General features: G+C 43.7%; 1 protein-coding gene across 2 annotated transcripts in view; it reads right to left on the reverse strand.

The window, feature by feature from the left end:
* Window positions 1-16,216, reverse strand: part of XPO7 (exportin 7) — a 55,468-nt gene extending 39,252 nt beyond the window's left edge. For both annotated transcript variants that reach the window (XM_090051186.1, XM_090051187.1), the window contains exon 1: window positions 16,129-16,216. In XM_090051186.1, the coding sequence (XP_089907312.1) occupies window positions 16,129-16,182 (54 nt within the window). In that variant the 5' untranslated portion in view covers window positions 16,183-16,216. The remainder of the gene's footprint in view (window positions 1-16,128) is intronic.
* Window positions 16,217-16,518: the final 302 nt, after the last annotated feature.

The following is a 16,518-nucleotide window of genomic DNA, read 5'->3' on the forward strand; positions in this document are numbered from 1 at the left end:
GCAGGCTTGCTGAACTGAACCTGCATCTGAATGTATCTTTTGGATGACTGTCCCATCTCTCCCCCTCTCCATACTTCCTTGCAAATGAACTTTGATCATGCCTTGCAGAACAAAGTAACCCTCAGCAAAATGGTCCTGAAACTAGAAGATTAGTCAATACATCATGGAAGTTATTCTAAAACACGCTGTTTTTCTCCACTCTCAACACATGCACAACTTCTCCAGGGCATAATGTGCATTTTGTGCACTGGAAACATTTCCAAAGGGTATTTTTTAAAGTTAAATTTTCAACTTGCTTTTTTTCTTTAAGTTTTAGGCAAGTGTTTGGAGCTCAGACTGGAGAATTAGGAAGAGAGAATCTAAAATAAAGGGATCTCATTAGGAGAGAGAAGAATCAACAGGCCTGGGGGAAGAGAACTGGAAGGGCTATGAGGTGGGAAGACAAGATAATATGGGAGAAGACCTGGTTATCTGAGCAAACTTAGAGGAGCAGGAGGTTGCAAAGGACCTCTGAAAACACACCGATTTGGGTACAAAATGTAGTCTCCAGCTCCATTATGAAAAAAACCATAAGTATATCTCTTATTCTTGCCCAGCACATGTTACTAGGCTGCCTTAAGTGGAGGCACATGCCTTGTGAAAAAAAAAAAGAGAAATACACAAATGCTAAAAAAAATACTGGCATCTAAAAAAAATGATAGTATATTCTTCACTGCCTTAAATAAAACCAAATTCCATCCGTTTCATTGCTTTAAAATCTCAGAGGCATTTCTGCACATTTACATGTGAGCTGTCCTCTCTGACAAACCTTGGCCAATAAAAAGCTCCTACCATTTTTGAGTCTTCAGTCTTGAACAATTAGAAATGAAATGAGACCCCAGCAGAAGAAACTGAAGAAAACCAGCAACAAACTGCTCACATGGATCACCACAGGGAGTAAAGGCTTGAGAAGGAAAATCTGGAGGTCCTATTCCAAGAACCTTTCTGTAGCCTTTGGCACTATTTTGCCCCCAGTCCCTTGCTTTCGAGATTTAACACTATCAGATCTGACATTACTACATGTTATGCAACTGTACCTCTACTGCTGTAAACATGCATCGGGGGGGGGGGGGGGAATCTCTCATCAAGATTTTAACTTTTCCCTCCATTTATAAGACCTGTATATAATAAGGGTGTAGGCACATGAAGTAAACATCACCGTAGGAACAGCCGTGGCAGTAGCACTCTGAAAACCGATAAGGATATATCAGCCGTGCAAAGCTGTTTTTCAAGCTCTGATCATTTTCAGTTCTAGGCTGATGAGTGTAGTATCTGCCAAATGGGAACCCTGTCTTAACATGATTTCTAATCTTGGATACAGAAGGTCATGCTATCTGGGACAAAACCAGAGACCACTGCTAATCAACGTACCTCTGTGGTCTGCACTGGCTATGAGCTTCAGTTCGATATGTTGTTTTAACCTGCGAAAACCCTGCGTAGAGGGAAACAGACCTCTTTCATACGTGATATTGCCACGAGCCTGGAAAGGTGCTCAACTGGATTTCCTCACTGCTTCAAAGCAAGGGGGTTTGGGGCTTAGCATTCTCCATGGAGAGCTCTCAGAAACTCAACCTCCTGCTCTATATAGTTCTGACTAGACATCTCATTTACCTACTGATTTTCCTGTTAATAGAAAGACACAATAAGGGCTGATATTTGTGTTTGAAGCAGGGTGTTCAGGTTTCTCTTTCGTTTTGGAGTGAGGAAGTTGTTTATAGGACTACTAATTTTATGTAAAAGTGTCTGTTGGACATTTACTTAAATCACAGTGGGCTGATTTAGGCCAAGCAACTGAAAATCAGCAAGAAGGGAACCATGATTTAAAAATAATGAATTTTGTTCTGGTTTTGCATGCATGCTTTAGCTATCTTCCCCAGAAAAGTCTAGTAACTATTAATAGATGTTGATTTGCAATTAAATATAACTCTTGTTCTTAACTGGTTATTTCTTGATAACCAAGAGAATATATTACCTTTACACAATTATTTGGCCAATCATGTAACTTGGTATATCTACTTGCCTGGATTCTTATCATCTACTCTATAATGTTGGAAAACACTGAATGTTACACTTTTTATTAGATGATAAATACTTTACTTGCGATTGGTTTCAACATGGATTTGGAAGGAAAGCTCAATCGAACATGCATAAACTCAGCATTTTCCATATTAGGTAAAACAATTTATATGCTATTTACATAAGGGGTGGGGGGGAAGAGGATTCCCAAAATGTGTTTTGCATCTAAAGCCAATTTATTAAACAAAAGAAGCATTCATTATATATAGCAACAAATAGACCCACTATTTTTGGTCGCTACAGCCAAGATTTTAAAAGTAATATTTCTCACTCTCATACCTTTCTATTCATATAGACTGAAAGAAGAAAACAAGTCTTCCTCTGTTTTGAACTACCAACTGGTTTTTCCTCTTTGAATGAACTAGTTATTGAAAACAACTAGTTGAATAAACTCAAAATCAAGAAGATGACTACAAATAAAGCATTTGCTAAGAATCTGGTTCAGCGCTTTTCAAGGAGCTGGTTCTAGGTACTGAGCAAGGGATTTCCCCCAGTCCTATGGGTTGTATGTCTTTTTGAGTATAATTGTAACTGCGTATAACTATCATGGAAGATGCACCTCAAAATGGGAGCAATAAACTTTGGTGCAAACTGTGTCAGAGTTTATTCATTCACATTAACAGCATGTGTAGATGTGCCGCCCAGAGGAGTCTTAAAACTTATGTGTATAACGTAACTTTTGACAGCTTGAGCTCAGCCTCCTAGAAAGAAAAAAACTGCAACTGTTTTTTCAATTATACATGCATGTGCAATGCTACAGACACTGCAGAATTCACTGTTCACTCATGTTCCAGCACACATGCCCCACTAGCCTGCATTTTCAGGAATTCTTTTTTAATGCAAAAGCATTAATTTCATCTAGTTGGAGAGCATGGACTCCCCCCTCCGAAACATTCGCCCATGGTCTCAGAAACACACTTCATCCTCTTCTCAAATAATCAAGGTGGAATTTCTCCCATCATGTGGCAAACCAAAAGAACTGATTCTTGCGAAGTCTACCGCACTTACGTTTCAGGAAACTTTTTCCTATCTCCTACCCATAGGTATAAGATGAAGAGGTTTTACTCCAGAGAAACAGTTCTGCCCAAAGATTTCTGAATGAGGAACTCACACAAATCTCATTGTACTTCCCAAATCGGAAGCCAAGGATACACACGTACAGTATTTAAGAAAGAGCAGTGACATGCTCTGTGAAAGCATACTGCAATAAAAAAAAAAAAAAAGAGGGGAAAAAGCAATTAAATCTGCGCTAATACAGTAAAATCCAACTGCCATATCCCAATGCAAAAAGGATGTACACACTGAGCAATCAAAGGCACAGTGGGAATAGGCTGTGCTGAAAAACATTCATTTATTGCCATAAATCGCTTTATAAATAATGTACAAAGCATTAAAGTATTACAAGAGAACTAGCTCACTGCAAGACTTTACGCAGGTTGCTCACTTCACTAATATGACAAAATCCAGACTAGGAGAGTCAAATCCTCTCTTCTCCTACGGTAAACATTACTGGACTAGCACAAATCCTCCTTCCCACCTTGAACAGCTGGGTTGAAAATGCTGCATGATTAAGTTTGGTTATTTTATTCTCATGCCACTAAATGCACTGGACAATTTAGAACAACACAGAAGAATCAGTCATCTTGTCCCAAGAGAAATACAACGATCGAGGTGTAGTGGGTGCTACAGGGTAAATTTATAGCCCATGGCATGTCCAGCAGAAGGGCAGGGAACAAATCAGTCTGGACAGACCTTGCATCATTAACTTTTTCTTTAGGATCCATCTCTGCCATTGAGAGAGACAGCATGGTAAACTAGATGAACTTAAGGTCTGACCTAATATGGCATTTCTTGTGTTCATGCGGTAGAAAATTGCGAGAGGTAGGCTTATAAAAAAGCACTCTTCACACACCGTGCCTCGCCTCCGAGAGGATTATCAATTTGCCACTTTCATAAACCTGTGTTTTCAGCTTATTTCCTTTCAAATGACAAGTAGTGGTTTTAAAAGCTTATCGAGAAAGAATCAAACACCACTAGGAAAGACAAATATTTTAAACAATAAGAAACAGTAAATCAGTAAAGATAATCAATCTTTAGTGAAACATTTCCTTTAGTTCAAGTGTAAGTCACAGAAGTTTGATGTTCTTGCATGAGATATCTGCATTATATGAAGAATATCCTACGCATCTTAGCTTATCTACTTTAAATTAACTAGCCTATGTGCACCAATACATGTCAAAGGAGGCAGATGGGGAAAACAAGGAGAAAAAGAAATAGTAGTGATAAAAAAAATGTTGTAAACATCTTCAATAAAAATAATAAGATCTGGGACGGTAGGTGTAGGGATACTATTTTGCAGGTGATAAAAATAATGCAGCTTGGCTGCCAAGATGTAAAATCTTTTTAAGACCACAACCATTCAACAGAACCCCCAAAACAATGAGAAGATGTATACATTGCTCAAATAGATGATGCTGACAAATATACACGAGCCAGTTACCCAAAGATGCAGTAATGCAGCTCACGTAAACACACCTAAGCCAACTTCAAACAGAGACAAAATGCACGCAGTCATTTATTACTTTACTACTTGTCTCCTACTTCTATGCATCACTGAGCACACAAAGTACTTGTGTACTCAGTATTTGTTTTGAAGGAGCAGTTTTTAAGATGCTTGAAAAAGCAGATGTCACAAACTCCTAGAGAAAAAGGTCTTGAAGCTACCTAGGGCAAATGGACCGGAAACCTTCACGTAGCTGGTCAACAAGAGGGCTTTCAGTCCAGAGACTCAAGTCAAGCAGTAGTTCCACTCAGCTGAAGAGTGAAGGTAGGCAAAAAAGTATATTTGAGAAATCACAGCAAATGAGGGTCAAAGGGACCTCAGGAGGTCACAGCTAGTCCAACCCTCTGCTTAAAGCAGGACCAGCCCCAACTAGATCATTCCAGCCAGGGTTTGTCTATCTGGGCCTTAAAAAGCCTCCAAAGATAGACTCCACCACCTTTCTGGGTAACTGTTCTAATGCTTCACCACCCTCCCAGTGAGAGAGTTTTTCCTAATATCCAACCCAAACTTCCCTTGCTGCAACTGGAGCCTATTGCTCCTTGTTCTGTCATCTGCCACCATGGAGAACAGTCCAGTCCCATCCTTTTTGGAGCCACCCTGCAGAGAGTTGAAGGTTGCTATCAAATCTCCCCTCAGTCTGCTCTTCTGAAAATGAAATAAGCCCAGTTTTCTCAGCCTCTCCTCACAAGTCTTGTGTCCCAGCCCCCAAACTATTTTGTTGGCCTTCTCCACTGGACTCTCCCCAACTTGTCCACATCGTTTCTATAGTGGTGGGTCCAAAACTGGACATAAGAGTCCAGATGTGGCCTCACCAATGCCTGCTAGAGGGGAATAATTACTTCCCTTGATCTGGTAACAATGCTCTTACTAATGCATCCTAGGATGCTATTAGTTTTCTTGGCAACAAGAGCACACTGTTGACTCATACCCAGCTTCTTTTCCACTGTGACCTCCAGGTCCTTTTCTGCAGAGCTGCTGCCCAGCCAGTCACCCCCCAGCATGGGATTCTTCTGTCCTAGGTGCAGCACCTTGCACTTGTCTTTGTTGAACCTGAGATTCTTTTTCGTCCAATCCTCCAATTTGTTGAGGTCACTCTGAATCCTAGCCCTACCCTCCAGCGTATCTACTACTCCTGGCAGCTTGGTGTCATCCATGAACTTGCTTAGGGACTCTATGCCATCTTCCAGATCATCAATGAAGATATTGAACAAAACCGGCCCAAGGACCAATCCCTGGGAAACTCTATTTGATAATCGGCTGCCAATTAGACATTAAGCCATTTATCACTATCTATTGAGCCTGATGATCCAGCCAGCTTTCTACCCACCTTACAGTCCATTCATTCAACCCATACTTCCTTCACTTGCCTGTAACAATGCTGTCCGAGGCCATATCAAAAGCCTTGCTGAAGTCAAAGTATAAAGATGGTAAAGAGATTAAACCACAGCTTGCCCTTAGGGGTGCACCGATAAAGATTTGGGGGGCGGATACCGATAGCCAATTTTTAAGGAGGCATATCAGCCGACACCAATCCAATTTCTGATACGCAGCACTGCAGCTTGAAGAGCTGGTAAGTCTGTGGTGGAAGGGGTGTGGGGGAAGAAAAGGGGGGTGTAGGGGAAGGGCAGATCAAGACTCCTGCAGTGAGGGAGGAGTGGGGCAGGGGCTGAGACAGCTTGTTTCTTCATGTTATATGAGAGTGCTCAGACTTAGTTTAGACAATGTAAAGCTCCAAAGTGATGAGTCTAATTTTTATCCCTTTTATAGATCATGTGCCACTCACTTTAATATACTCTGGTGCTGGAAGCATCTTGAGTTTCATCTCAGACCCTGTGCATACTAAAGTGACCCGAGCACAAGAAGACCCTAAACAACTAAAGGACACAGCAGTTGCTTTTACACAGGGCCTTCCTCTATTTGTTGCAATCCCAATCCATATAGCAGGTTCACTTTTACATAGCCAGGAAATACCTACAATAAACTGCGATTCACCCAGAGAGTTCTTCTGATGACACACTTACATGTACCAGTTCAAAAAGCACATTTCATTGTTGGATATTTATTTCCTCAGGCTCTTCAAGCAGATCACATATTACATTAATACATGGGTTGAACCTCAAAAACTGTCTTGGTGCACAGCCTACATTTACCAGGCAAGTCTTCAGGAATGTGTCCAATCCCTGACCTTCAGTTCTCAGTTTTAAAACAAAGACCGTCTGCTTTGGTGGGGAAGAGACAGTGATGCACAATGAACATTAACCAGCTGACTGCTGAGCCACACCTTTGACTGAAATTCTGAACAGGAAACCTAAATATAGAAATCTCTCTCTCTTTTGCACATTATCAGTGAGCTTTTAGTCATAATGAAGCAACAAACTACTGTTTGACAAAGGGTTGCTTTAGCAGTCTGGGATGAATTGTTCCGTTTTCACAAGACATGAAAACTTCAAGGCTGAGCTCCTCAAAAGCTGGATGTCACACGGGGATGGCACAACATGGCCCCGAAGGGGAAAAGGGGTCCCCCAAGACCCGAAGTAAGGTGGGGGAAAGAGAGAAGGGAAGAAAGAAAACGATGAGTTCCTTACCTGCAGCCGATGACACGGGAATAGCAGAAGCGGTGGCGGGACCCACGCCTTTAGTCTTTTTAAAATTGTGGCCAGCTGTGATCAATAATGATCAGAGCAGGCACGGGGCGATAAAAGACGCCCGAGGGAAGAAGAGGCGGAGGAGAGCTGGAGACCAGCCAGGAGGGGAGCCAAGCTTGGGTCCTTGTCCAGAGGCGAGGGAGAGGTCAGCAGCCAGCTGTGAGGCTGGAACACATCCCCCAGCTGCGGGACGGAGAGCACTGAGGGAAAAGTGGCGGATGCCCAGGTTTGCGGTGGCGGAGCCCGGCACAAGGGTCCGGGAACAGAGTCCAGGGCTAAGAGACGCCCCGAAGAGAGGGGGACGGAGGAAGACCCGGCAGTTCAGGGGGGAGCGACATGGGCCAGGAGATCACCCCAGAGTCCGTCCCAGCAGGGAACCATTACACAAGCAGCGGAAGGGACTGCAGAATCTGGGGGATTCAGCCAGGTAGGACCACTTGGCGAGGGACTGAGCGAAGAGGGAACCAGATTGCCGGGAGGCGGCCCTGAGTGATTATTAAGGAAACACAGCACCCAGCCAGAGGGGTGCTGCAGAGGGAATTAAGCTAGGAGGGGTTTCTCTCCCGACAGGGAGTCCAGACTTTGATTTGTAAGCCCGAGAAACTTATGGGCATTGTTTTTCTTTTGGAAGTTTTGTGCGGAGTAGCTTATGGTTGGAGGTCCAGGGGGGAACCTCAGAAAGATTCCTGACCCACAGGGTCTAGTGTCAAGCCAAGCTGACGGAGTCGCCACCAAATATCTCTCGGTGCCACAAGGTGAGGGACGGGCTCCAGGAATCAGCAGCAACTCGGCGTGGCTGGTTTTTAGGGCGAGGTGTAGGGGAGGGCGGAGCCTCACAGAAGACCAGCGCCCCTGAGAGTCCCAATCCCAGATAAGTTGAAGTAGTCGGCCTCTCCACTGAAGGTTTCAGCAAAGTCGTGGCAGGCGAGATAGGGGCAGAGACTACCATTAAGACCACATCCAGAATAGACAATTCCAGGGATGAGGCGGCCAGCAGGCCCATACGCCAGAGGCCTAGCAGCACGAGATCTCATGTTTGAGGCCCGCCAGTTGCACTGGAATTCACATTTCTATTCCATTCCAATATAATCATCCTCTTCCCTTGGATTTAACAAGCTGCAAATGTCCTGACATCTTACTTTGCTCCCACCCAGAATAAATCTGGGATCAAAAATGGTCCAAAACAACCATGCTGTTTAAAGGTGTAGCAAACGCCTGGATGGCTCTCCTTAATGCCTTAGCAATCTGTTCCACAAGCTCTTCAGCAATTATTATACTAATGTTGTTCACATAGCTGTGGTTAAGCATCTGCCAGCATGTCATTTTTCACCACAAGTCTATTTTCAGCAGTTTATAAAGTGGCTGGCAAAATTTACTTCAGGGTGAAGTCTGGCCTCGTGCATTCTCCAGTCAGAAATGAGATGCTGTTTTGCAAAACTTAAAAATGCACCTGACTGTTTAGGAGTTATAAGAGGTACCACAACACAATTGTTCGAGGGACAGCTAGAGCCTTCAATACACCCTTTCCGGCAAGCACTTGCAGAAAGGAAGTGTGCAATTATGCTTCCATGCCATTCCCTGAACTGGATCTAGCCCTAGAAGCATGGCCTGCATAAATTAATTGTGTTCTGTTAATATTTGCAGACAATCACAATCTTTGTAACACAAACTGAAAGCTGTGCACCACCAGGGCCCATAAAGACTTCATCAATGGCTACTGCCAGACCCTTCTCCAGAAGAAGGAAGAGAAGGAAACAGAGACAGTGGCCAAAGAGATGGCTAACCAAATGGACCCAACTGAAGTGACCTGGAAGACCGTCACTTCACGCTCCAGGAAACATAGGGCCAGGGCTGCTCCTCCCCTGGCCCTGCACAACAAGTACGGTCCCCTCCCTACGCATGAGAAGGCTCCGATGGTGACACTGGAGGAGGAGGAAGGTAAGCAGCATACTCCGGTGCAAGGTGGCAGTGGTGCAGGACTCCCTCCTGAGGGGCACTGTGGGACCCATCTGCTGTGAGGACACCCTAGCGCCAGAGGTCTGCTGCCTCCCTGGGGCTCACATCCGAGACACTGAAAGGCTCTCCAGGCTCCTTAGGGCCTCCAACTACTACCTCGTGCGCCTCATCCATGTGGGAACAAATGACATGGGCAGGAGTATTCCTGACTGGGTCATGAGTGACTACAGGGCTCTGGGGCTCGGGTAGTCTTTTCTTCTGTGCCCCCTGTTGCAGGCCATGACCCTAGGAGGGAAGGTTGCATCAAGGAAGTGAACTGACGTCTCCAATGGTGGTGCCACCGAGAGGGCTTCAGTTTCTTCAATCACAGTGCACGATTCAGGGAGAGGACTCCTGGGAAGAGATGGCATCCACCTCACACGGAGAGGTAAGTCCCTGTTCATGGCCAGGATGGCTGATCTTCTAGATAGGGCTTTAAACCAAGTTTGCTGAGGGACAGGGAAACACTAACTGAAGAATGCAAGAAAGCTCCGTAGACAGGGACACTAGAAGAGCCACTCTTGCAGGAGTGGAGGGAGTAGTTTTCCATCAGCATGACAGGATGTTGAGGGCCTCATTAGCAGGACTCAGGTGCTGTACACTAATGCCAGGCGCATGGGGAACAAGCAGGAGGAGCTAGCCCTCCTGCTTTCTGGTGGGCATTATGAGCTAGTCTATATACAAAAGGCTTGCAGAAGGTAGGATTCGGAATGACAGCCAGCATGGCTTTGCCATGGGCAGGTCTGGTCTTACTAACCTAAGGTCCTTCTATGATTAGGTAACTTACCACTTGGATAAGGGAGAGGAAGTTGACATAGTATACCCTGACTTCCAAAAGGCCTTTGGATCTAATATCCCATGATGTTCTCATGAGGCCTTAACTGTGAGACAGGTGGGTACAAAGCTGCCTGCGGGGCAAGACTCAGAGAGTTCTAATGAACAGAGCTATGTCGTCTTGGCAAGAAGTGGCCAGCAGTGTCCCTCAGGGGACACCAGCGCTTTTCAACATTTTTATCAAATATTTGGATGTGGGGCTAAAGAGTTCACTGGTCAAGTTCATGGAGAGCACCAAGTTATGGAGGACCGTGGTCATGCTTGAAGACAGGCTGCAGATACAGGTGGACCTAGACAGGTTAGCAAGTTGAGCAGATCAGAATCGGATGAAGCTCAATGCCGAGAAATGTAAAGAGCTCCACCTGGGGACAAAAAGCCTCCTAATACACTTACAAGATTGGCAACGCCAAACTGACCAGCACCACAAATGAAAGGGGCCTGGGGGTCATATTCATAGACCACAGTATGAATATGAACTGACAGTGTGATGCTGTAGCCAACAGGGCAAATAATACCCTGGCATGCATCAATCAATGCATCTCCAGCAAAACTAGGGAAGTGATTCTTCCACTTTACTGGTATTGGTGAGACCACAGCTGGAGTGCCGTGTCCAGTACTGGGTGATCTGATGGCCACCTATAAGTTTATCAAGGGTGACCACCCGGATCTGGGGGAACGTTTGTTCACCAGAGCGCCCCAAGGGATGACGAGGTCGAACGGTCACAAACTCCTGCAAGACCATTTCAGGCTGGACATAAGGAAGAATTTCTTTACCGTCCAAGCCCCCAAGGTCTGGAACAGTCTGCCAGTGGAGGTGGTTCAAGCACCTACATTGAACACCTTCAAGAGTAAATTGGATGCTTATCGTGCTGGGATCCTATGACCCCAGCTGATTTCCTGCCCTTTGGGCAGCGGGCTGGACTCGATCTCCCAAGGTCCCTTCCAGCCCTGATGTCTATGAAATCTATGAAACAAGGACGTGGTAAAGCTCGAGGGAGTCCAAAGAAGGGCTACCCATATGGTCAGAGACTTGCATGGCTAGCCATACAAGGAAAGGCTGAGGGACCAGGGATGCTTCAGTGCGAAGAAGAGAAGGCCGAGACGGGACTTGATAGAGGCTTACCGCTACATCAGGAGCATACATCAAGGGCTTGGAGAACGACTGTTCACCAGGGCACCTTGGGGAAAACCAGAAGTAATGGTCAGAAACTCCTGGAAGATCGTTTCCGGCTCAACATTAGGAAAAACTTCTTCACAGCAAGGGTGTCCAGACTGTGGAATAAGCTCCCTCCAGAGGTGGTGCAAATCGCCTACCCTGGAAATACTGAACAGGAGACTGGATGGTCACCTTGCTGGGGTTACCTGACTCCCAGTTGCCTTTTCTGCTTGGTGCAGGAGGCTGGACCCAACGATCTCCTGAGGTCCCTTCCAGCCTCACAGTCTATGAATCCAAGAAGAAACTATAAATCAATCTTGGGGTCCTACTAAATTCAACTACCTTGGTATACAAGACACTGAGGAACAAATACCAGACATTTCATAACTACAATGGACCAGATGCTCAGAAGCCATTACAGCTTCATTAATATTAACAGCAGTACAAAACTTTGCATCACATGGTTCTGCAAGAGAACTATTACTAAACACTGATGTCATATTCTACTTGCAAAATTAAAGCAAGAATAAAAATGTTTTCGAAAAAGGGGTACAACAACTATCTACAGCTGCTCTCCATTCTGTAATATTTCATTAGAGGCTAGCACATGACATTTTGCCCCTTCCTCCCCCCCCAAAAATGTTCTGTTTATCCTCTGGCAAACTACTGAATCTTCTGCTCTAGTGTCCTCAACTCAGGTTAAATAACAAAAAGAAAAAAAAGAAAGAGAGACTTAGTTTAACAACATCTTCCATTTGTCATGGCAAAACATTCTTCATGCACAAAGCATGATTAGCACTAACTTGGTTCTTAGAATAAATGTGACCTTGACTGCTTTAAGTTACATGTTTCTTACAAGAATAAGTGCTGGGGGTTAAAAAAAATATCAAAGCTACTTGGATCCACTTCTTTAAAGTCAGCCTAAGCAACAGACAAGAGGGGAAAAATATGAAATCAGGGACCTTTATTTTAAAAACTTTCAAGGTAAATTTCCCATCAGGTACACCAATCTCTTCTAAAGAGATACATTAAGCCCCAAGCATCTTGCTATTTCAGGATCAGTGCTGCAGGCAGCAGTTCCCAAATGCCTGTTTTTAGGGAATAAGTCTCATTTCTACACAGGGAAGAACAGGGCCAATTGTTTGTCACTTAGAAGACAGAACTGTATGGCCAGCTGGATTACCCAGGAAGAGATTCTGTTACTCTACAATCATCCACTGGCAATTAGCTTATGACAGCTCTGCCTAGGCTGGGAAGCATGATAAAAACACAAGCAGAGAGGAGCAAGCAAAGATGAAAAGGCTACTGACTTGAACCAGGTCAACAGGGAACAGAAAAATATGTTCTCCACATGCAAAAGGCCAATGCAAATCTCTCCTTTATTGGAGGAAGGCGATATGCCATTACAGGGAGTTAACAATCAAGCCTCGGTTCCCTGCTTTGGAAGCTTGGATTCAAACTATGGCCTAAATCAAAGTGGCAAGGAGGGCGGTTATTCCAGCATCTCCATATCACTAATGCAATTGTGAACAATGCAGATGAATTGGCAGCCTGCTCAAGAGAAACCCAACATTAGCTTCATAGAGAAAGTCACAAAAAGGTTGCAGAGCTCTGGTCAGGTTGAATGGGGATCCTACACAGACCGTGTTTAAAATGGCCCCAATTCAGAAATGTACTCAGGTGTGGAAATTACTGAATTTGGCAAGTAACATCTTGACACCATCATCATCAATGTTCTACTTCCACAGGCACCACATTCAAGCAAAACCCCAACCCTTCTTTCCTATTCTGGAGAACTTTCAAGTCACAGCAATGTTACCCTAAGGATTCACTGTCACACAGAGTATAAGCATTAATAGCACTGTCTTCTAATGGCAGAGAGCCTGTCTACATAGGGACACTTAGGAAAAATTAAGATGATTTAGCTAAAGGTGTGATGTTAAAGCACAATAAACTTATGTGGCTGCATGAACAAAGGTGTTCTTTGTTCGTATCAACCTAAACCAAATATTCCCATGCAAGTTTAATGTGCTTTCACTTCACACCTGCAGTTAATTCATCAAAATTTTGCTTCATGTCCCCATCTAGAAATGATGAGTCAGTTCCTAGCTGATGCATCTTCTTCAGCTGACCCCAAAGAAGCAAACAGCAGACAAGGTCTCATGCTAAGGGATTTCTGCCAGAAATATTAAGGCACGACAAGACATCTGAAGGGTGAAGTGGATGTCAGCTTGGAATTTCCTACTGTTGGTCGCTTAGCCCAAGTCAATGAATGGTAATTTTTTTTTCCAATTTAATGTTCTCAAACAGCCTGAAAACATTCACAGTAGGCTGCAACTGTAATCCAATCAGATCATTTCCCCTGATGAAAATCCTTTTGGCATTATTCTAGGGAAAGCCTTGCTGATGTACGTTTCTCCTTCTTGTCTGCTTTAACTAGATTATTCAACACATTAATAAGCAGAACATTTCAGCTGTCCTGCTGTTGCATTGGAGGTTTGCAACAGTAAATCCTCATCAACATATTCTCACGAAGTTGCAATGTGACAGAATACTAAGGTCTCTCTTCCTTCCCCCACTGGACGCAGAAAATCAGACGAGCTTTACTCCAGCCTTTGCTCAGCTTCTCAGAGATGGTCGGTTGTTACGGGCAACAAATGGGTGGGGATTATTTTGTGGCAGAGACTGAGCAGCATCTACCTTTTTAACCAAGATAAAAACGCCATTTAGCACACTGATTATGGAGCAGGAACCCTGCGTATATTAGATAAGGGAGAGAGCATGAGACAGCAAACTATTCCCAAGCTGAAATGCTACTTGAGAGCTCCCATTTAAACACAAATAGCACTAACATGAGTAAAGGCACTTGGCCAAGTTGAAGCAAACTCAAAAACAGATGGAAGGAAAACTCCTACAAACCACAAACACCCACTGCACCCAATTCCAAATGCTCTTCATAAACATTAAGCCTCAACTCACTTGAGATAAGAGACTATCCTCCTTCTCACACATGCAAAGCAGTTAAGGGACTTAACCAAGAGGAAGGAGTCCTGATGAGCTCTTCCAGCCACCACAGGACAACTCTCCTTGCACTGCTACTTTGCAATCACATCACAGCAACTTTAATTTGCCATTTTGGACACAAGAGGGAGACTAATCAAATCACAGGAGGTAGAGAGGAGGTCAAACAAGTCTCTCCCCCAACCAACGTTGGATTGTTTTATACTGATCACACATGCTATAAGCACCTACATGCTGAAAATCAAGTCCCTAAAAAACTGAATAGTACAGCATACTAAATAAAATATGGGGTGAAATTCATCATTCCAAAATTTCTAAGTGAGCACATTGGTAACTGCCCAGTCCAACAGCAATGGTCCTCACATCCTGACCTGCATCTAAAAAGATATGGATTCAGAACAGAACTATAAAAATAAATCTATTGCATTTTCCCCATCCCATTCCCAGCCATTTAACTGTATCCACTTCTTATGAAATCACCACCTTTACACAGATGCAAGCCATATGGACTTTGATACCACTCATACCTAAAAACCCACACTTCTGTTTCTCCATCTAGCTAAACAAATTTTTCTGTTGAGCACTTCACTTTGTTTCAGACACTATAGGAAAGGCACCTACCAGAACCATATAGTTTCAGCTCAAAGTAAATTTTAAGTACATAAAGCTCAAAAGTTTTTCTACCTGCTTCTGAAAACCTGGAGGGGGGGGGGGGAAAACGGGAGGAGTCTGATTTTTCAAAAGTGCAGAGCACCCATCAGCTTCTGTTCACTTCAATGGGATCTGCTTGTTTTCAGCACTTCTGAAATTCAGGCCAAAGTTGGTCATTGAACTTCAGACAAACATTTCTCCAAGTCTTGGCCTCAATGTTTTCCTACAGACAGTATCTGCTGAACTCACAGATTGGGATGAGAAATAAAACACCCTGATTCAATCTGTTTATGCTACAAGACAAAAAGCTCAAAAATACAAATTAAAGTGTCACCATCACATAGTTCTCCGCAGAGCAAATATAAACAATGTGCCATCGTCTTCAGATAATAAATACCATGAAGAAAATAACAGCTACCTAAAAAAGCCCTGGGGGATGGCTCTGGACTTGATCCTATATTACATGGTTGCTTAAGCACCATCCTCTGTATCAGAGGGCTGCAATAAGCTCTAAGCAGGTTTTGTTCAATAAGAGTTCAACTTTGCCATGCTGACAGCTCACCATTTCAGAAAACTGACAAAATGTATGCCTGGTATCAAGATGGCAGAACCAGAACATTAAATCGAAGCATACAGCGTAACCAAATGCTTTTAAGAGGGGCAAACAATCTATCTCCATCACTTCGGGGATCTAAAAAAAGGCCAAGCTCAAGCCAAGTCTTCTTGATGCCCTGCAGGTTTTTCCTGAAGCAATTTACACTGCAATAGTCAGAAGGTAAATTCCATGAGACGTGCACAACTTCCTCTTGCCAGAGTTCAGCAACATGTTTAGGATAGTTATTTTTGTCCCAAGTCATTTAATCTATTCTAACATCTATTTTCTGAGTTCCATGTGCACTACAAGCCAAGTCACACTTTACAAACATCAGAGACCACTAAGCACGCAAAGGGATTCTCTTTATGTCTGTGCTATCGATCCTTAGGATCATACAGCATGATTAGGACATCAAAATGCTGAGGTAAGAAAACTGCCAACAAAAGCAGCACAAATTACAAGCATCTTAGGAACTAGTCACTACATGGCTCACTTCGCATCAGATCCCCAATGTCAGAGCTGGCAATTTAAAGTAAACAGGACAAAGGCCCACCTGCGTTGGTGTTTGGCATTTTTCAAAACCATCCCGTTCCCTTCTTTTACACATGTTCTGCCTCGTAATCCAAACAGTTTTTCTTTGATGCATACAGTACTCCTGAAATTATTGCTAGTGATGAAGTTTTGGGTGAAGTGCAAGTGGTATGATGTGTGCAATTTTTTTGCAGATACATAGGAATCCTTGTTCGAATCCAGCCTAATCAATGGCCTTCAAACCTTGGTTATTCAAAGTCCTCAACCAGTGCTTGCTTACACTCCATCAAGGGAAAGTATTTTGAGAAAGCCTGTGTGTTCAAGAGCCCAGTCTGAAAGATATAATCACAACAGTAAAGGCCTGATGCATTAAAAGTGACTAAAGGTTGAGGGCATGTGTCAGTCAGTGAAG

The sequence above is a fragment of the Crocodylus siamensis genome, chromosome 6 (genome assembly GCF_052110815.1).
Source record: "Crocodylus siamensis isolate JL-2025a chromosome 6, ASM5211081v1, whole genome shotgun sequence".
Lineage (NCBI taxonomy): Eukaryota > Metazoa > Chordata > Crocodylia > Crocodylidae > Crocodylus > Crocodylus siamensis.